Source organism: Venturia canescens, chromosome 2, assembly GCF_019457755.1.
Source record: "Venturia canescens isolate UGA chromosome 2, ASM1945775v1, whole genome shotgun sequence".
NCBI classification, from domain to species: domain Eukaryota; kingdom Metazoa; phylum Arthropoda; class Insecta; order Hymenoptera; family Ichneumonidae; genus Venturia; species Venturia canescens.
The window spans coordinates 12962792-12984414 of NC_057422.1; the positions used below are offsets into that span (position 1 = coordinate 12962792).

The 21623-nt window shown below is 39.9% G+C and overlaps 3 protein-coding genes across 3 annotated transcripts in view; all 3 read right to left on the minus strand.

Moving 5' to 3' along the window:
• The window catches only part of Ror (Tyrosine-protein kinase transmembrane receptor Ror), a 188806-nt gene extending 175173 nt beyond the window's left edge, over nucleotides 1–13633 (minus strand). The window contains exon 1 of the mRNA XM_043411111.1: nucleotides 12779–13633. Within this exon, the coding sequence (XP_043267046.1) occupies nucleotides 12779–12845 (67 nt within the window). The 5' untranslated portion in view covers nucleotides 12846–13633. The remainder of the gene's footprint in view (nucleotides 1–12778) is intronic.
• A 1703-nt stretch (nucleotides 13634–15336) lies between these two features.
• LOC122406533 (uncharacterized) lies at nucleotides 15337–18862 on the minus strand. The gene is made up of 5 exons (XM_043412036.1): nucleotides 18786–18862; nucleotides 18520–18645; nucleotides 15992–16210; nucleotides 15661–15724; nucleotides 15337–15575 (listed from the first exon to the last, which is right to left on the minus strand). The coding sequence occupies exons 1-5, from the start codon at nucleotides 18805–18807 to the stop codon at nucleotides 15464–15466; spliced, it is 543 nt and encodes a 180-aa protein (XP_043267971.1). The 5' UTR covers nucleotides 18808–18862; the 3' UTR covers nucleotides 15337–15463.
• A 101-nt stretch (nucleotides 18863–18963) lies between these two features.
• LOC122407339 (uncharacterized) lies at nucleotides 18964–21522 on the minus strand. Its single transcript, XM_043413495.1, has 5 exons — nucleotides 21458–21522; nucleotides 21193–21337; nucleotides 19890–20274; nucleotides 19354–19420; nucleotides 18964–19201 (listed from the first exon to the last, which is right to left on the minus strand). The coding sequence occupies exons 1-5, from the start codon at nucleotides 21520–21522 to the stop codon at nucleotides 18964–18966; spliced, it is 900 nt and encodes a 299-aa protein (XP_043269430.1).
• Between the last annotated feature and the right edge of the window lie 101 nt (nucleotides 21523–21623).

Genomic DNA, 21623 nt, shown 5'->3' on the forward strand with positions numbered 1-21623 from the left:
TAGATTTGTACTTTATATTTTCACAAAACCGTCTTTCACGATGCGATTTTAATAAAAATAAATAATAAAAGTCTGCAAACGTGATAATAACTCGTAAAATTTTAAAATAGAACAGAACGCACGATAAGAAGTCACGTTGGAGTGCAGTATGGCGGATGGCGTTTTAGATATTTTAAAATGAAAAAAAAGGATTTTCAAAATTGAGTTATAAAATTTATGTTGCCGAATAAATATTGACGTTTCTCGTTTACTTTTTACGAAATCTATCATAAACATGCATTTTTATATGTTTATGACACTGAAGTTCGCAACGTTTGCAAAGGCTCTCCAACAATTCCAGTAATTCTCCAGTCCCGTTACCTGCCTAAATTGCAATTCGTAGTTTTTCAGTCCTCGATGATTCGTGATATAAAAAATGGGTGAACGACAAATGTTATTTTCGTTGATTTCGTTGGAGTCGAACGTTGCGAACTTCAGCATGACGAGATTTTTTATTGCTTTTCGTGCTCCGAAACGAGAGACTTTCGACAAAGAACGCTGCTGTTAGGGTCGCCAAATAGTCGCGTCTGTATACTTCGTTTCGGAGTTTCTGCAAGGTGATTTAATGCCCGAGATGCAGCAGCAGCAGCAGCAGCAGAATGATCATCGTTGTTGAAACAAAGCTTATTTAATGGCGTTCCCTCTCGTCATGGAAAGCGTACGGGAAACAAGACAGCGTTGCTGGGTGATAAAACGTGTACAACGAACCGCGTGGCAATTTAGGCAAGAACTGCTAATTGGGATTAATTCGAGCTAATTAATTAAATCAGGGAGCACCGGTGGTAGCACGTTCCGCACATGCTACTCGTGCAAATCAATGCCGATGTTTTATATACGCACACGTGCGTATACGCACACGTGTCGTGGAAATTTCATATTCAAACGTGAGTTGAGGCCTCTGTTCAGAAATTGAGAAACGCCGAGAATTTTTAACGCGCTCGAAAATATCCAATGGCGATTTCGCCAACGCGATTTTCTCCGGGCCTTCTGTTAATTAATTTCCCATGAAAACTAATTAAAAGCGAACTCGAATGGAATTTTATGCTCAAATTAAAATGACGAAACACCCAAATGATTTTCCAATTACGGTGGAAATAGAAAATGTGAGAGAGCCCGACGACGCTCAAGATTCGTCCGGCCAACAGCAGGGCACATCGATGCAACCGAATACCTCTCCGAAGCACACGATCCTACGGGCATATTTATCTTGTGAATTCCTAAATACTGGGATATCGTCGCGCGCCCCCACACGGACGAATGAACAACATGCATCTATAAATCCACGTACACCATTGCACAACGGATATGGCCGACGACCAGTGCGGTAATTCGTACACATGTTCGACCCCACCGCTGCGCAAATACATCGCAGGCTCGTACTCGCTCGTGGAGAACAGAGGCTGCACGAGTGTCTATGGGGAAAGTGCATTTGTACAACACGAGGAAGCGGGCTTTGGAATTGTCAGAATTTCGAGCCGCACGCTCCTCAATGGGGAATCAACGATGAAAGTCACATTAGAAATATGAGTGTGCAGCGGCGTGGCGTGCATGGATTCCGTGTATCGGGTGTCCTGGAGCTGGAGAGCGCGACGCACGGAGAGAATGAAATTTGAAAAATTACTGTCCGCTAACGATAGTTCGGCGACGAGCTGCAATTCGTGATATTATGGGAAAAAAATTGAATTTTGCTATAAAAAAAAATAATATTCATAGAGTCAAAACTTTTATCGGAGTCTTTAGTAAATTTTGACGTCCGGTGAATCTATAAAAATTTCCGTACGATATGGTTCATGCTGGGACGCGGCTATACTGTGCGGACTTGGTAGGGCCATTTTGTCGCTATATATCGGCCTACCTATTTCCCCATTCTTTTTATGTGCTCAGCCCTTTGTTGAAGTGTGTAAATCACCGTTTCAGTGCGTGCTATACGAAATCCGGAAACGAGTGATCGATACCTACGTTAGGGCAAATACATTTAACGGTGTGGCACCGTAAAATTCACTGAACGTTTTGTAAATTTTTTTATACTTACCGTAAATTTCATTATCTGCAATATTTACTATTATAAAACTGAAAATTCTGCAAAATATTGAAAATTTTAGAGTCGATTACTGGAATAAATATTTTTCGTTGGACTTGTCCTCGCGGTAAAATATATCCGGTAAATTTAACAGTGAATTTCACGACAAATATTACGGTTTAATTCTCTCCGTATGCCAAATTTTGTCTGGAGACAAAATATTTTGGCTATTTTTCTCTTGAGTCATTTAATTGTGTAATTTTAAATGAGAAATTGATGAAACGGTGGTAGAATCTGATCTAAAGAGGAAAATGGACCGCGACGCAACGCTGAAGTTTGCAACGTTGGAGTCCAACGAAATGATCTAAAAAAAGGCTCAAATAATTCCAGCAATTCTCCAATTTCGTCCTCTGCCGAATTTGCATTCGTAGTTTTTCAACCTTCACGAATGATTGGTGAAATAAAAAATTGGTCAATTACAAATAATGTTTTTCCTTCATTTCGTTGGACACGAACGTTGGAAACTTCAGCGTCGTACCACGACACGTGCTTAAGGAGGGTGGATCACGAAATGAAAATAATCACAATTTGATCAAATTTGATGAAAACATTCTTTGCCATCGAGTATACGAATACAATTTTTTTCCAAATTTTTTTACCACAGTTATGGAATAACTACATGGAGAGAAAATGTCACTAAAAACTACTATGGTGCCATAGAAGTAGGGTTCTATATCGGTAATATTTATTAATTCTTACGAACATACGTAGTAATTTTTTGTGAAGCGACTCGATGAAAATTGATGAGTGATGTCAAAACAAATACATCGGTACACATGTATACCGGTATATTATCATACAATCGCGAATGAAATTCTGTTATTTACCATAGTAAATTTCTAAACACTTTGGCGTATGATCGATGCTTGTGTTCGAGCTTCTCAAATTTTACTATGTTCAACTGTAAATTTAAATTGTGAAAACAGTACTAAGTATATAGCAAAACGGCATAATAATAATAATTCTACTTGACAGTTCATCATCGAGTTAACATAAATTTTACAATGTTTCCTTGGTGAACTATGTTAGAAAAAAATAGCACTTAAACCTTTGTCACAGCAAAATACGCAATTTAAAAATTTTCATTCAGAATTGACTTGGAAATTACAATATTTTTGATAAAAAACCTTCAAAATGGGCGATATAGACACCATGGCAGCATAGTAATTCTTACTACTTTTTTCTCTCCGTGTATAAGTGTATATGTATAAACTCTATGCTTATAGACGTGAACTTTAGTGTTCAATTACTCGAGAGCTATTTGGTAGAAAAATCTTAAAAAATTTATATTGTCTTATATATTTTTAAAGAATACATTTATCAAATTTTATGAAGGTAACTCCTGTACTGCATGCTAGTCAAATGAGTGCTAAATTTTCAAAACGCTTTTAGACCAAGTTCGACGTACCGATTAAACTTATTGTTAGTAGATATGTATTCAAGCATATTTTATTAACGTGAAAAAATACGTAAAATGATAGTTTTGCAAAACTATCAACTGATAGACGCAAATTTCCATGATGACACATTTTCACAGCTATTTTTCAAAGAATCATCTGTATTTTTTAACCGATTTTATTGCACCAAGTCTCATTTTGTTCCTCAACTGATTCTTTACGAATTCACCACGTAAATTTTCCTTTAAACTCATTCCTTCAGAAATTACGAATGAAAAAGTTTTATCACTTAATGAACAATTAGCTGCAACAGTGTAACGATCAAGTTAAAAAAACAACTACACGGTGGATTCATAGAGGACCGGTTGACGAACAAAATGAGACTTGTTGCAATAAAATCGATAAAAAAACGCAGATAATTCTTTGAAAAATACGAGTGAAAATGTGTCAGTGTGAAAATTTGCATTTATCAGTTGATGGTTTTGTAAAACTAGCGTTTTCAATATTTTCACACTTAATAAGATATGCTGTAATACAAATTCACAAAAAATTATTCAATCGGTACGTTAAACTTGGTCTAAAAGCGTTTTAAAAATTTAGCACTCATTTGACTAGCATGCAGTACAGGAGTTACCTTAAATTCTAATTATTTTGAAATTCTTAATATTTCCAACATGCTTTAGCATGGCAACATTGTATCGTCGCGATCCACCCTCCTTAAAACTTCCCTTGGTAAAGTTCAAGGAGCGAAGACCGACGCTTCTGGATCCCAATTTTCTCAGCTTCAACAGATCGCTGCGATAGCTTATCAATCGATGATGGTTTTCCGTGGAGGCGATTTGACGAATTCTCCCTGAGAGAATCCATTAAAAATGTAAATAAATGGGAGAATCTGTTCGCGAGGGTCACGCGAATACACCGCATCAAACGTCCCCGTACGTTCAGAAGCTACTTCGCGGTTAATCGGTGAATCGTCATCTGCTGCCTTAATAAACGGTGACGCCAAGTATTAAAAAAAAGTCAGCGCAAGCCCCGCCGCACTCTTTTATACGCGGACAGCTTTTGAGGTCTCAATATTTCGGATTTTACACGTACCGCCCGCCGTGCACGGGTACATTGTGAGTGCGTGGCCGTTCGCCCGTACGATGATCCTCGCCACATGCGATCTGTTTTCAAAAAACGTAAAAAAAAAAAAACATTTCCAGATCGAGGGAGAGAGAGAGAAAGAGGAGGGAAGGGGACGCCGAGTTTGTTTGATACGGTTGAACGGTCGCTCATAAAAAAGCGATTCCACCGTTCGTTTCACGGGGTATCACTGATTATCGATCATATGTCATCGAGAATAGACATCGAGTCCCGAGTCCAACAGCAGGTTTACGAACAATCGATTAGTAATAACGCGCCATAGAAAAAAAACGGGCGGTAAAAAAAGTAAAAGAGAATAGAAGCGAAATGAGAATCAACAGCCAGTGAGAGAGCGAGAGAAAGAGAAAGAGAGAGAGAGAGAGGAAAGAGGCTGAGGTGAGAGAAAGATAAAAAATAGAGAGGGAGATTTTCGTTTGGTTGTTTCAGAGGTAAAAGCGTCCGCGACCCCAAGCATGTTCTCGACACATTCGAGTAACAAAAACGAGAGCGGGGCAACGCCCCTGGTCCTTCGATTAAAGCGGCTTTATTTTTCACGAGCTCTCGTTTTTGTTACGGGCTCGATTCCACACGTGTGTATGTACACACACGAATTACACACGTGCGCGCATTTCCGAGTATTTTTTTCCTTTTTTTGCACTGTCCTTCTCGTTCTATTGTCAATTCGTATTGGATTCGCACGAAGCTGCGTACGAAAACGCGTTCACGTCAAGCCGAAGAGAAAGAGAGAGAGAGAGAAAAGTCCCGTGCACAGTAACCGAAGTTTCAATCGCACCCGATTGCACGCCACCGAGCGAGGAGCGTTCTTGTCGAACTTTTTCCATTTCATACACACAACATCGCCATTGCCTTTGGATCCATAATCGAGACTGAAGGCAACGACAAAGCTTTTATTTGTCACGTGGCCATTTTAGATATGAAAACTAATGAGTCTAAAAATTGGTCATTTTCGAATAACGAAATTGAAACAATTACTTTTTCAAATTTCATTCTTTTCTACCCCACCGAACTCTGATTACTTTCCAATTGAACAATCTGCTCGGCTTTTTCATCCGACTGGCTTCCACTGGGCAATAGCCAACGCCAAACAACTCGAAACAACATTTTCCCCTCCGATAACCAAAATTTTGTTTTCCTCCCCTTCGTTTTCTGTCTTTTTCGAACGTTGTGATTTTGAACGTTTTCTGTCCTGAACAAACCGGAAATGCCCGCAATTTTGCCCTCTAACCTTATAATTTTAAGGCCTTACACCTGACTTACAGGCAGTTCAATCGTGTTAGCGATAATCCAAAGCAAATAAAATTCATAATCACCTATTTTTGTTTTACATTCGCACACGCACACGCGTCACCACATCCTTACAAAGAGAGCCCTTTTTGGTTTCTTTCGCGAGCAAAGCGATGGAGTCGAGATATCACGTAGACTCGATATAACGATCTTTTTAACAAAATAAATTTTAAAAATATGAGATTTATCTCTATGAGCGTGGATTTGAGACTGGAGTAGTCTTCGAAGAAAGTTGTTCGAATTTTATGACGCTGAAGTTTGCAACGCTGAAGTGTCCAACGAAACGATAAAAAAACACTCTCCAATAATTCCAGTAATTCTCCAATTACGTTCCCTGTCGAGTTAGCAATTCGGAGCTGTTCAACTTGCACCGATACTTCGTGAAATAAAAAATGAGTGAATTCCAGATGTTTTTTTCCTTAATTTCGTTGGACTCGAACGTTGCAAACTTCAGCGTCGTCGAATTTTCCCGAGTTTCGATTACGGACATTTGACTCGCGAGTCGACAATTTATTTGGAGAATCCGGAGCGTCCTTTTCGGAGTTGCCTAATCTCTCTGACGTGTCCCAGAGCAGAGAGAGCGAGAAACATCGACGCGACCAATGTCGATAACGCATATCGTAGATAAGGCGGGGATTTTGACACGTTTAAATCTCACATTGCATAGCCGAAGTTGAGTGATAACGAGGAGAAATAAAAGCGTTCAGAAGAATCGATACTTTCGTACTGAATTTATCAAAATTAGAGAAACTTATCTGCAGCTCGAAACTGGCACTGAGCTTTATCGAACTCCCGTCGATTTACTACGGAGCAATGTACAAACACGCGAATGTGCTCGTAGGCACGGACGAGCCAAATGGACGTGAGATTTCCGTACACAACAAATGCGCATCCAAAGAGGATTTCGGAATGCGCGTAATTACGAGAGAGTCGAGAGCTCAATGGGATGAACATCAAAGCAAAATACCGTAAACGAACACGCGGACGCAGGGCCTCGCTGGTTGCGCGGGTCGTATTTAAGGGTGGATTATCAGGTGTATAATTGCCAGCGCGGGTGAATCGACGTCGGTCGTATGACGTCCGGTATTTTTTAAGTGCGCTATGCGCAACGTCTTCTTTTCCAATTGTACGAATGTTGCGACGAACGAGTGGATTTTGCAGTCGACGCTAAAAGTGACCTTCGTACTTTGCCGAAGGAATAAAAGAGTGTTGCTGGGAACTCGGCGATTTCTGCCCCCGATCGCTGCCCCACTAGAAACTCCTCAAAAAATTGGCATTGCATTGTTGTTGGCAGAATCAAAGAAACTTGGAGTCTTAAGGAGAGTAGAAAAGAGCTTAAAACTTTGGCAACGAGAATTCTCCCCGCTCTGTGAATAATCTTGCTGAGTTTTCAACGCGATTTTTCCGATTTCAGGCATTTTTTATGTTGAAATTGTGCAAATATTGAAAATGGTTATTGCAAATGTTCGTTGATAAATTCTCAAGGAGAAAGCACAAAACAACGCTGAAGTTTGCAACGTTGGAGTCCCAACGAAATGAACGAAAAAAACGTTTGCAATTCACCAATTTTTTATTTCACGAATCGTTGGTGCAGCTTGAAAAACTACGAATCGCAAATTTGGCAGGGAACAGAATAGGAGAATTACTGGAATTATTGGAGAGTTTTTTTCCATCATTTCGTTGGACTCCAACGTTGGAAACTTCAGCGTCATAAGCACAAAGGGAACTCGCGATTGAGAAAAGTATCTCAGCCGACACGTTTCGCTTATTTTCCAGCCTTTTCTCGGTAGCGCGACTCGGGAGTGACGTTTGGATCGGAATTTAAGCGACGGTAGGAGCCAAAAAAGCAAGTCGTGTGAGTAAGAAAGGGTGGAAAAGAGCTTTTTCATTTCTCTGGAGCGGCGGCGGTCACGGTGCACTCGAGAAAGTACCGATTTATGCGCGCGCGAGCAACGACGAGAAGCAGCAGCAGCGATGGCATGCACTCCTCTCCCGAGACGGACCACCCCGATTGCACTGCGATGGCAAACGTAGAAATTTCGTCAAACGCCCGTACACGCACGTGCACACACACTCGTGCGTCTACGAATGGAGACGAGCTTTAGCTAACCGTTTCTAAAATTAAGCGCAGGATTTATACCCTCCCTAGGTAGGGCCATTGACTTGCCACTCTCCGGCGACGAATGAGACTTTAGACCGAGAGAAGAAGAAAATTTACAAATTACTGGAAATTCAACAGGAGCCTATTCATTCTTTCGCTTCAGCCAGCACTATTCCGCTTGCGAGTTCCTCAGATCATGTTGAACTTTGCAACAACGTTGGAGTCCAACGAAATGAAGGAAAAAACATTTGTAAATCACCAATTATTTCTTATTTCCCGAAATATCGGTGCAGCTTGAAAAACTACGAATTTCAAATTTGGCAGGTAACAAGATTGGAGAATTAGTGGAATCATTAGGAGTTTTTTTACATCATTTCGTTGGACTCCACGACGCTGAAGTTTGCAACGTTGGAGTCCAACGAAATGAAGGAAAAGAAATATTTGTTATTCACCAATTTGTTTATTTCACGAAGTATCGGTGCAGGTTGAAAAAAACTGCAAATTGCAAATTCGACAGGGAACGAAATTGGAGAATTACTGGAATTGTTGAGGAGTTTTTTCACATCATTTCGTCGGACTCCAACGTTGCAAACTTCAGCGTTATTACGAAGTATCGGTGTAGGTCGGAAAACTACGAATTGCAAATCCGGCAGGGAACCGATATTCGAGTACTGGAATTATTGGAGGTTTTTTCAAAATCATTTCGTTGGGCTCCAACGTTGCAAACTTCAGCGTCATAATTTTACGAAGTTTTCATCAACTTGAATCACCATTTGGGCTTTAGTGCTCAATATAATTTTTAAAAAAACGCTGGAAATTGAACTTTGCAAATTGCTTCCTCAAATGGTGAAGATGCACGGTGCTCAAAGTTTACTGTATACGAGGTGCTACATTTTTCATTTTGACTTCCTCATAGAGGAACCTTTAAGCATTGTTCTAAAAGCTTGAGAAAGCAATTTGTTACTTTTAATATTTTTTTAACAAAATTTTAACATATTTATCGACTTTTAACTTTTCCAAATTAATTACTAAAAATTAAACCCGATTTTTCAAAAAACTCATATTTTCGTAAAATTCCAAAAATCATAAAATTTAAACCGCTTCCCCGACATTTCCCAAATTCAATACCAACCTTCCTATTATGATAAGCTATTTATAAAAAAAAAAATTGACATTGAAAACACATCGACATTGAAAATTGGAAAAAAAAATGTTCATCGTCACATAGCTTCCTCCATGAGGAAGCAAATACTGCATGAAATTCTTCGTTTTTTCGCGAGCTCCTTCCAAAGAAAAAGCCCAACGACTTTGCACTGCCCAGCACGATTTTTCGGGGCTCCAGATGTTTTTGTAGCTCTTCTTACGTCCAAATACAATTGAAATAAAAAAGAAATTAAATACCCAAAACATCCTGACTCTTCGACACTACGAATCCACCCTATTTTTTGGCGTTTAATTTTTCGACTGCATGCGCACGTACGCAAGTAAGTGGGCGAGTATTACAACGTGGGCATTTACCGTACCCACTATTTGCACGTTCAACAATGCTAATACGAAAGTTCCCCTTGGCTGTGGACACACATATGGCGTGGGTAAGCGATGCTCTCGGGTACATATATCGCTGGCAGTAACGCCGCGTTGTATACAATCGTGAATGTCAATTGTGTGGGTCATGATCGAAAGGGGGGAAGAGAGAAGGCGAGAGAAAATTAAAAAATAATGCCCAGCTCCCACGTGGATGGTTGGAGGCTTTATGGGTGTTGGTGGTGTGCATGGACGAAGACGGCAACTGTGACTTCCGTTCCATACTGGCGGAAGAATCTTCCCCCCCCCCCCCCCCCCCCCGGCGCTGGCCCTCCTCGCGCGCCTCTAAACCGCAAAACGTAAGAGCACTTGTTGAATGTTTATGGAAGGCAAAAGTACAGAAAAGGGACGTGCAGGGGGGAGAGATGGGCGCAGGGGAAATTCGCACCTGTGCATCGCCATTTAGAGACCACACGAGAATCCCCGTGTAAAGGGGGTCCGAAAAGTCTTCGGTGCGCGTATTCCGCGAGTCGGGACACGCGGGAGCGATGAAACACTGAGGAAATGAAATTTAAATCGAAGTTCAAAAGACCCTGTTGAGTGAACTCAACAAAATATTTCGCTCACCCGGTTAAATTGTTGTTGGTTCAACAATTTGCTTTTCACGATACGATAAAGCTTTTTCGGCGTACTCGCAATTCTGTTGCTACACGCTGAGGAAAAAATCAACAACTAAACGTCTTTAGTTCATTTATCCGGATCACTAAGTTTTTCTTTATGCTAATTTACTAAACGAGCGAAGCGAGTGAGTTCACAACTTTTATTTACGTTTATTTCTACTTTTTCACTTTTTTTTTATTTCTTTCATTTTTTTCTTTCTTAATTTTTTCTAATTTTTGTAATTTTTTATTTCTACTTGATTCACATACACTTTATAGAGAATAAAAAATATTTTGTAAATCGCATTGTTTTGATCGAGATAAATCGAAATTCGTTGAAATGTATTGTTACTTTAGCCAATACGATTTGTGGAAAATAACTTTGATAGTCGGATCTTTTCTTCGTGTAGCTTAACAAAATCTCGTCGATGACGAACCGAATTAATTTTCTATACAAATTTCTACCCCGGAAGAAAGTTCATATTTTATGTATAATTTAGTTAAACGGATCTGCTTATATCCCCAACTAAATTTCTGCCCTTAAATAACCCTCAATTTTGTCAATTCAAATCGGTGTCTATTTGAATGATTGTCTAAATATTTAGTGAAATTTGACAAATATTTTGTCGTCGGTATGAACATTTTTCTAGTGTTTCAACCAAATTTGGATGTTTAAAAAAAATTTGGTTTTTAGTGAGAGCAACGCTACGAGGCATTTTCGAAGTCGATTATACGATTGTGAAACGCTTGCGCCAGCTCAGTAGTAGATATTTCGTTGGCATAAAGTATGTGTGCGATGGGCAAGCAATAAGCTCGTTGATCCAACGAAATTGAGCTCGAGAACTCGAGAAGTCTTTGAACTTTGAAAAACTTTTAATTTTCCTCAATAGAAATAATAACCGATTCGTCTAATTTCTCGGGCAACTGAGTCGCATTTTGTTGGATTAAAAAAAATGTCGCGTTCGGTTTATTTGGGTTCTTCAGGATCTGGAAAAAGTGGTGAAAAGTTTATTTCGTGGTCGACTGCGCAAGATGAATTCGCAGAATCTGCCGCGAATTGAAGGACCCCCGGTAGGTAAACGGGAAAGGTGAAACGTACGCAGAGTTCAATGCAATATTAAGAGTCTCGAATATCGCGCGCAGTACGCTCGTTTTATTCAACTCTCCGCGTTGTCGACGCTCTTATTTATTCACAAGTTCGGGGGGAATGTGTTGCGACGTGAAAAATAGCGTGGGCGGACGCATGTGTAATATAGATAACAAGAGGGAACGGAGTGGGAAAAAAAACAACGGAGAAAAAAATTGGTGAGAGAGAGAGAGAGAGAGAGACAATGAGAGCACAACGATAACGTCAACGAGTCGCCGTCGTCCGATGATGAATGGAGCTGCCAAATTAGATAGTAAAAAATAACTTCCGCTCGAAGCGAGAGGCACGACGATGCATTGCGCCGAGTTTTGGGAGAAGGTTGCAAGCGATTACGCTCCGCGCGAGCCCATCCGCTGCGAATGCAGTGGGCGGAGCGTGTTTTTTCGCGCCCACGACGAGGAATCGACGCGCCGATCCCAATCGAGTCCTCTCGTCATTGGTGACTCGGGGAAAGAATTTAAGAAATTCGAAGAATTCACGATGGGACACTCACTTTTGGGACACCCGCTATACGAATGTGGCGATCAATCGCTTTTTTACCGAGATGAAAGAGATGTGACGGGTCCGCGTACGGCGGCAAGAGCGCGACAAAATATCGAAGAACGGAAGAGAAGAGGGCGCGAGAAGGGACCGGAAATGCTGCGCATCACGAGGGACGATTCGTCAGGTGAATTCAACAAGTAGTAACTGTGTAGTCACGGAAGGGATAGGTGAGAGGGAGAGGGCAATCGGGAGATAAAGAGAGAGAGAGAGAGAGAGAGAAAGATGAAAGTTTTACCAACCGAACGTTATTTCGCTATCACCCACGAGTCAACCGGAAAATTCATCGTTTCTCATTACCCTTATTGTCATTTATTATCTCGAGAATTTTCAAATCCCCGAGCGGACGTAACTACGAGCACGAAACACTTTACGCCAATTTACCTCGCTTCGAAACATTCCCTTTTTTATGCCTCCCTCAAATGATCCATTGATATTTTATGGGTCAAAAGTGCACGACGTAATGACGCTTCCGGGTTCATATTTTCAACAGTATCCTCGATCTATGTGGTTACAAAAATGTCTTTAGGCTTAATCGAATCAATCGATCGGAACAATTATTGGTAAAAGGTTAGAAGCGACTTAGAAACGCTCCGAGTAATCCAATTGAAGCGAGTCTCAATAAAAATCTAATTAAATGAAGTTCATTGAATTTCCATTGCGAATGACAGAAAGCTGCGTGATTAGAAAGCTAATTACTTCGCAAGCTTGTGAATTTATAACTGTAAATAAAAACGAAGAATTTCGTCGAGATTTCAAGAAAAATCATCGTCGACTTTCCATGATTATTAAAAAAACAACTTTACATCGAAGACGAAATACAAAAAATATCACGACTCAAAATTACTAGAGCAAACTGACCTTTAGCTGTAACGACGAGTACCATCACGAGGAGTCCACAAACAGCCGGTTCCCTCCGCAGCAACATGTTGACAAACAGAGTCTCGCAACGTCGACGTGAAAATGTTATTTAGCCGAGCTCGATGTCCTCGTGACGAACGGGGAAGTGTCCGAATGCTTAAACCACGACAGTGCAACAGAAATCTCCCAACCTTGGATTCATCGCGGGAGAAAAAAAGGACACGGCACTTTGTTCGAAATTTTGTCACCGCGAATAACGACTCGAACGATATTTTCTATCTATTCGCGTTTATGAAAGATTCGCCGGAGAATAAACGCGACGAAACGAATGACACATAGACGCACACTTTTCCGGTGCGGTTACATTACATAGTGACGTGTTTTTAATCTCACTTGACAAGTCGACGGAAAAAATCCCACTGCATCCGATTTTTATATCACTCTCGTATTTATCACCACTTCAGCATTAATTATAACAATTTATTCCCTTAATTCTCATTCAACTTTTTATATCATTTACTGATTATTATTCAATTCGAAAATCACCGATATTTACGATTGTTGTTATTACTTGATTCGTAATATTACGATGGTTCGATCGAAGCCCAATGTTTTCTGTCATCAAAGCACGTTAACAAAATTCGGGTTTCTCTGTATCGTTATAACCAATTTGCGATTGTTTTATGTCCATTAGTAGCGGGGACTACGGATTAGAATTGTTTATTGTAATATTCAACGCATCGATTCTCACATGTGCACACAAGTTTTGTAGAAATTCGATGTAGAATTGTAGAAAAGCAGCACGAAGGCAGGAACGAGCACCGTGCACGTTGACGTATCGCGCGACACTGAAACTGAAAACCACGGGAGTTCCCCGTGTTTCTCGTAATACACAACACACCGCCGTGTGCCGGTGTACCGTACGCCGGTCGGGCTTTCTCGACTCCGCCCGCCCCGCTCTTCGTTGCCCCTTTTCGGCGAATAGTTTTGTCTCTCTCGCAGTATAGGATCCCCGCGGGGACGCTCAGGCTGCAGATGGCACTGGTTCACCCCTCCCCGCCCTGCTACGCCGGCCGAGACGCGCGTTGCGCCTACCCCAAGTCATCCCCTCTCCTTGCTTCAGTTTCCCGCGATCCACGTCCACGATCGCCGGTCGCGCGCGCATGCACGATCGTCGCAGCTCTTCTCGCTTCCCCAGACCCCAAACAACAATTGAAATATAACATTTTTCACTGACACTCCCATCTCCTCAGACAAATATATGCACGAAAAAGCTTCTAGGATATTGACACATTTTTTCTCGCTGCCACGAACCGGAAACAATCCATTTTTTTTTAAAGAATCGAGTCGTTCGTATCAATTCGAAATAATTTATCGACAGTCTCGGATAACTCGAAAATTTATTGCTCTTCACGAGTCTACCTCTGAAACGAAACGTTTTTCGACGCAGAATTTTTCGATGGAAACAATTCCATGTTCGATCTATTAGGGGTTCGAAACAACAAGGAAAAATATTGCATTTTCGTATATAGTACGGAAAGTTAAAAGATTCTGTCGAAGGTCGCCCAGAGGTGAATGCGTGACAGAGACGCGAACACGGCCGGGAGAAGCGAATGCGTTCTCACGAACACAACACGAAGTAGCAGAAACTCCGGTCATGCGGGTTCATGAAAAATAAAAAGATTGATAGTTACCGATTTGATAAAAATCTGTAAACATACCAGTATTTCGAAATGTGACAGACGTCGGCTTTTGTAAAATACACTATAGTGCCAAATATATGTGCTCACCGATTGACTCAATATGACTTTTCAAAATAAAATCGATTGATTAATGTTTCTCTATGGTTGTCAACCTTTTTCACTCTTCTCGTGTATTTTTTGCACATCGCATTTATAAAACTTCATGAAACTGCATTCCAAGTGAAAAAAAACGTACACGAATAGCAGGAAAAACGAACATAAAAGCTTTACACGTTGAGCAAAAATGTCACGTGATCTTCGAACAAAATTGTTCCAAATTATCACATGTGAATTGAGGTTAGCGATTGTCGAAAACTTTGAAATTCAATTTCGCGATTTCTTTCAAACAAAAATTAGATTTCGATGGAAAAATTTATTTCTCCCTTAGTCGTTATTAACGTTTATTACGTGCACGATATCGAACTCTCGATATCAGAAGCGACGAACACCCGAACTGAATACGCGGTTTTTATACCGGTATACATGTCAAATTTGGTAATTCTAAATTTCACTACTGGTCATCAGGGGATAGCAAAATTGTTAACGATAATTTTGTCGGAAAAAAGCGCCTAATTTCGCGTATTTTTGTGTTTTCTCGCTTTTGTCGGGCATCCTCGAAACACACGCGGCGTTGTAAGGTCGTCGCGTTTTCCGTTTATTTTTGAGCGTGCACGCGCGCGCCATCTCGCGTGAAAGCACCGAAGCTGTTAGCGCTCTGGCGCTCGGTAGGTAAAATAGAGAAAAGCGAAACACGTATAGAATCTTTTCGAAATATAATTTTTTTTTATTAAATTTTCGTAAAAAATGCTCCTAAAATCGTAATAAATTCTACGAAGCGTAAAATATATTCGATCACGTCGTAATTCGTTTCTTAATGTTATCCTCGCGTCTCGCATTGAACGTATCGCTTCGTGAATTTTTCGAGTCGAATGAACTCGACGGTTTACGGATAGCCGAGCACAATCCTGCCACTAAATTGTCCATTCGAGTATGCTTTTGCCTTAAGTCGGACTATCGGAGTTTGTCGTGAAATCGTCCGAAGTGTAACGCGTTCTCTGAAAAAACATGAAAAAAGCTCAAATTATTAGAAATTTTCGTGACGAAACTCGGCGGACAAAACGAGCAGGTTTTTAAGCGTACTCTGGAGGGTCGTCGCTCCCGCGGTGAAGTCGATCTCGATACAGATTTTTTGTACTGGTTTGGTCTGAAATGATAATGCAACCGATGATAAAATAAAAAAAAATAAAAAAAAATCATTGAAATTGAAAAAATATAAAAAAAGACAAAAAAAAATGATGAAAAAACAACTCTAAGTCAATCTTATTTTGAAATCGATAAAAATCACTCTCCTGGCGTGATTTTCGACGCTGAAAATTTGGAAAAATCTTCTTCCAACGCCAGAAGGTCGTGATAAACGAAAAAACGATAAAAATGAATGAACGAAACGATTGAAAATGTTTGCCAAGCTCACCGAATGCATTTACCGCTGTTTTTCGTAGCGACTGTATCTTTGCTCGCGTAAGTCGTGGAAGCCAAATATTTTTCTTCGTCTTCGTAACGTTTTTTGTCCCCTCGACATCCCGATTTGCGCCAACATTCTTTGAGCTTCTCTGCGAAACCTTTTTTCGTAACTTTATAGGGACACGTTTCGTCGACGCAATAATCTTCGTTTTCGTACAAAACAGCGATTCTGGAGCAAAAGTAAACCAACAGTATATTTTCCTCGGAGGCTGTTTTACGGAGAACATTCTCAAGACTCGCGTCGAAAATTCCTTTTCTGAGACATTTGGTAAAAGCAGTTCGGCCGTTCTACGACTATAGTCAAGTTCAAAACTTTACGTTGATTAAATTCAAGTCTAAATTATTCATGAATGTTATAAAATGCTACAAAAATACGATAAAAGATAAAATTTATACTTCATTGCACGAACGAAAGTTCACGTCGGTTTAATGACACCGAGAAAAAGGGATGGTCAATTCGTTGAAAAAAGCGAAGCTACTAGACGAATAAAAGCACGTGAGTCAGTCTGAAAAATAAATTTGATGAAATCCCCGCGATTCCCGAATTTCCTCGAAGTCGTTTTTCGTGTTTTCTTTCTCGTAAGCCCCGTAATATTGTTTTGAGTTCTTCCGTAAAGTACCGCGTTAAAGACTCAAAATTGTAAATGGAGTAACTGAAAATTTTGCCCTGTAAGAGGCCCCGGAACTGTGCTCGTCGTTATCAGGGGACCTTAATTATTATTTACCGCAAAAGAAGTAGACCTTCATTGTACTTTATCGAACGACCGAACTGCTTTAATCCACTTTTTCGTCTCGATGAAAACGACCTCAAATTTATGCCGATTAGGCTCTACGGTAACTAAAAAATGGTGAAACATTCAGAGCTCCAATGAACAAACTCACGGAGGATCCTTCGGCCTGCACGGAGCACACTCCTCCGAGGATCTCGTCAAAAATCTGTAGCAAACGAGACTGAGCCCAACTAGAAGCCACACTAATAGGGCACTCGCAAGCCCAATTACTACGAGCTCCGTAGTTCCTAAAGAGAGGGAACCTATTAGTGGAAACGAAACGCGCTTGATTTACATGAAGCTGAAAACACGCTCGCGAAATATTCTACTCAGGAACCGAAGCAAAGTCCCAAACAAGAATCCCTTCGCGAAATGGCCGAATTTTATTTCAAGGAAAACAATTTAGGACCCAGAAAATATTGTGGGAAGCAACAGTTTCCAAAAACGTAAATAATTAAAAAAAAAAAAAAAACTCAAAACTCTGCTCATTGAAAAATAACAAATCCCACTAAAATACCAAGGAACATAAATCCTACGCGGAGGGAAAAAAAATAGTACGAATTACTACGCTGCCATTGTGTTAGGCTTCTGCACCGCCGATTTTGGAGGTTTTTACCAAAAACGTTGTAATTTCCGTGTCCTTTCCAAATGAAAATTTCATTCGCGCTGTTTAGCAATTATAGAAATTCTACTCGTAAGAATTAAGGTATTACTGGATGGATAGCCCAGCCGATAAATTGTACCTGATCGGAATTTCCGTACTCATCGTGATACAATAAAAATCTGAAAAAATTCAGCAACATTTGGAAATTTATGAACTACAATTATCAATAATAATATTGCCCAAAAGTTATTAATAAATTGTTTAAATAAATAATTTTTTAACAATTTTACAGTAAACCCTTGCTTTTTTTTTACGAATCGAATGTGCGCATTTTTCTGAATGCTCATGATTTTTTTCAGAATTTTCGTCGATTTTTGAAATTCCCTCTTTTAAATTTTTTAATTGGCTCTATTTGGACATTTTTGATCCAGTAACCTTGAGACTTTTCAAAACTGATGGTAAATATGTCTTCTAAAACATATCCAAAATTCAAAATGTTTTCAAGAAATTTCAAAAATCCACGAAAATTCGGAAAAAATTCATGAGCAGCATTCGGAAAAAAAATACACACATTTGATTCGTAAAAAAAACAATAGGTCACCGCAAAATTATTGAATAATTAATTGTTTAAACAATTTGTTATTAACTTTTGGGCAATATTATTATTGATAATTGTTGTTCATAGCTTTCCAAATGTTGTTGAATTTTTTCAGATTTTTATTGCATCACGAAGTACGGAAATTCCAATGAGATATAATTTTTGGTCGAGCTATCCATCCAGTTATACCTTAATAAATATTACGATACAGAAGTATTCACTGGAATTTTCTCTCCGTGATAAAAAAGGAGGTCGGAAAATGGACCGTCCATTGGTATTTTGGGGAGCGAACCGATGCTTATAAATCAGTAAACGAAAGAGAAGAATCTGACAATTAGTTAATCGCAACATCGTTGGAAATTAAGATGAGAAAATTCGCTTTTTTCAAAATCGAATGTACAAGAATCCGGATTTTATAAAACCTCCCTCACGACACAACGAATTGAGTCGAATACCCGAACGAAAGTTAGTCCGAAGGATTTTCTATGCGAGTAAAGTACACGAACCGTAATCGAACAAGGCCGAATCGCCCGGTCTGAGCCGTTGTTTGGCATTCGTCTCGGAGACGGATTGAGGTATGACCTGATACTCGCCACCAGCCTCTTTGCCCTTGTTGTTACCGTGACCGAATCCTGTGAAAATGGAGAGCAGTTAATCCGCTACTTCATTCGAGAGGATGTTGCTTGTCCCGCGTGTACGCGGCGATCTCGACGAGGGATCGTTACAGATTAATCGAGCGTGACGCGCAAGCTTCAAAAGGGGATTTTCCAACCTGACTCCTTCAACGATGCCATTACTCGTAGCACACCACTGAAAGCTGGATACCATTTGTCGTCGTTGAGACGCGGCATTACCTGCAATTTTCTTTATTTCAGCCTCATTTTCTCCAACGTTATTGAACTAGATTGATTGGGAGGAATTTCGGGACGAATTATGGTCGCGAGGGGGACTCAAAAATTAGGTAAATCGTTGCTTCGAGCTTTTCTGTTCACTTCGAACATTTTCAAGCTCACCGTGAGGCTCAGCCAATCGTACAGATCCTCGTTGAACTGGTGCAACGGCCTCTTATCGGGGTCAGATTTCGATTTTATGCACTTTACACTCGCGACGTAATACCGGACCAGAGCAAAGACCGACTTTTCGCTGTAGAGCGAATAAAGGTTGTCTTTTCTGAAAGGCAAGGCAATGCTGGAAAAGAAAGATGACGAAAAATCATAAATTGGAACGTTCGGTTTGGAAAATTGTATTCGAAAATATCTTCATTTTGTGGGCTTTTCTCAGTTTTTTTAGTGAGTATCAGAGAACGAAAGGAAGTGAGAAATTTTTGGGCAACTCGTTACCTGTTGGGCTGGGCATTGTCGTCGAGGAAAGGAATTGGGACCATGACACATTCCGAACTCTCCCGAGCTATACGACCTGACGAGACATTTTTTTTCAATAACTTCAAAGGAACTCGATCCAAGCGATTTTTGTTAAGGGGAAGATGAAATTCATTTGCGTACTCGCTCTTACCCGTGGCCGAATGCCTTCTGGTTCTTCGTCGATGGTGCGCTAAGCGTTTTTTCTTCTTGCTCACGGGTCGTTTACTTTCGGCTTAAAATTGCGTTGGAAAAAGTTTAACATTTCGAATGACTATTAATTAAAATTGAATGATTAATTAATTCATTAAAATTAATAAATAATTGAGAATGACTAATAAAATTTTTCAATATTAAGGAAAAAGTGCGGAAATTTTTTTCACAATTGGCTGAAGGAAAAACAGTTTTTTAAACGTAAATTCGAAATCTAGCGATCGAAAGAAAAAAGCGAAAATCTGTGACGAAAATTTGAGACAGAAAAATTCTTATATTTTCGTTCGGTTCTCGATGCAACTCACGATAAGTATAAATAATGAGCTCGTCGCAGATACTCGTCGACTTGCTCGGGGCGATGTTAATCGGTGGTATTTCGATGTGGTTCGAATCAGGATTCCTTGGAGAATGCCAGCCGTCGCCATTCGTGTGCAAAAAGCTTTTCAACTCTTCGAAAAGTTCGAAGAGTCTTTTCGCGTTGTGATATTTAATGTCGCCTGCGTAGTACGAGTGTTTTGTCAACGGAAGGATGTGCACTTTCAAGTAACCGCCCATCGTGTCTGCCAGGGCTTTTAACATGATATGCTTCGTTTTTCCTATCGATAGTTTCCTCACACACTCCAGGCATATATGAAAGTAATCCATCAGCAGGGCTATGTACTGGTCATTTTGACAGTTTATTACGCTCACCTGCGAGAAATACGTGCATTCAATGGTGGAAACATAAGGTAGATCATGCCCGTATAGGATCGTACTTTACGGGTGTCTAAAATGGGTCTAAAATCAAAGATGTTATCACTCTAAATTAATGTCAGAGTTATTGATTCGAAATTGTAAAGAAATTTTTTCAACTTATCTCATGGCGAATGAAATTACGAGTCATTAATTAATCGAGGATCCATCACTGACTGAACGCAAAATTTTATTCGTCCCTGGTTAAAATACTCTAGTTTTTATGTCAAAAATCGCATTAGAGAGCGCAAGGCGAAATGGATAATGAAAAAAGTGTCAATAAAAAGACAGAAGGCTGTGGCAAGAATGGCCGGAGCTAAGAAGAAACAAAATGCCAAAATAAGCAAATTTGAGGTTCGTTCAAGCTTTAACGTAATATATTTTTATTACTAGTAAGACAATCGTATCGAATTTTTTCGCAGAGCTTCGTTATCGCGTACGTTTTTCATAAACTTCGTAAGAAGCGTTCGTTCGTCGTATGGAAAGATAAACGATTTTTTAAGCATAGTCCCTGTGCATTTTTTAAAATATTTGAACACGTTTATCTCCATAACCGATGAGACGAACCCCTTAAGATTTGATACGCGTGTCAGTCGACTATCCATTGAAACTGGTGTGTAAATTTGAAGACAAGAAAATCGTTTCGTGCATGAACTACCTTAATCTGTAATCTTCTTAGTGAAATAAAAGTGGAAATAGTTGATGAGGAGAAGAAGAAGAAGAAGAAGGAAGTGAGAAAATGAGAAATCCCGCATGGGTCGTTCCCTCGCTCCTGGCGGCTAAAATTTTCCTCGATAAAAAATAATCCAATCGTAATTGAAATGTAAAGGGATGATCGAGAAAGTAGATCAATGGAAATGAAACTGAGAATTGCACCTGCGGCAAAATATCTTGAAACATTCTTCTACTGTTGAGAACAGCGAATTCTTCGCTGCTCCAGCAGCGCTTGCCACACGCGCTTTTTTCGAATAAAACAGTCCCAATGTTGTCCTCGTTTTTGTACAATTTTGAACCAATCACTCTGTAAAAAACATTATAAATTGAGACGATTAACGAAGTCGATTTTCATTCGGCTTCGTTTTATTGAACAGATTTTTATAAAATTTTCCGAGGTTACGAGTGTCATTGACGTTTTTTTTACGTTTGTTTATAATCCAGAAAGAACGCTGCGAATATGAGAATGTAAGACATGGGACATGGCCCCATACTCCGATTACGAAATCCTCCTGATTTTCCTCCACCTCACAACCTTGTTTACGTCTCGACGTTTAAAACTTTGCCGATTCGGCCCTTTGACAGCTCCAAAA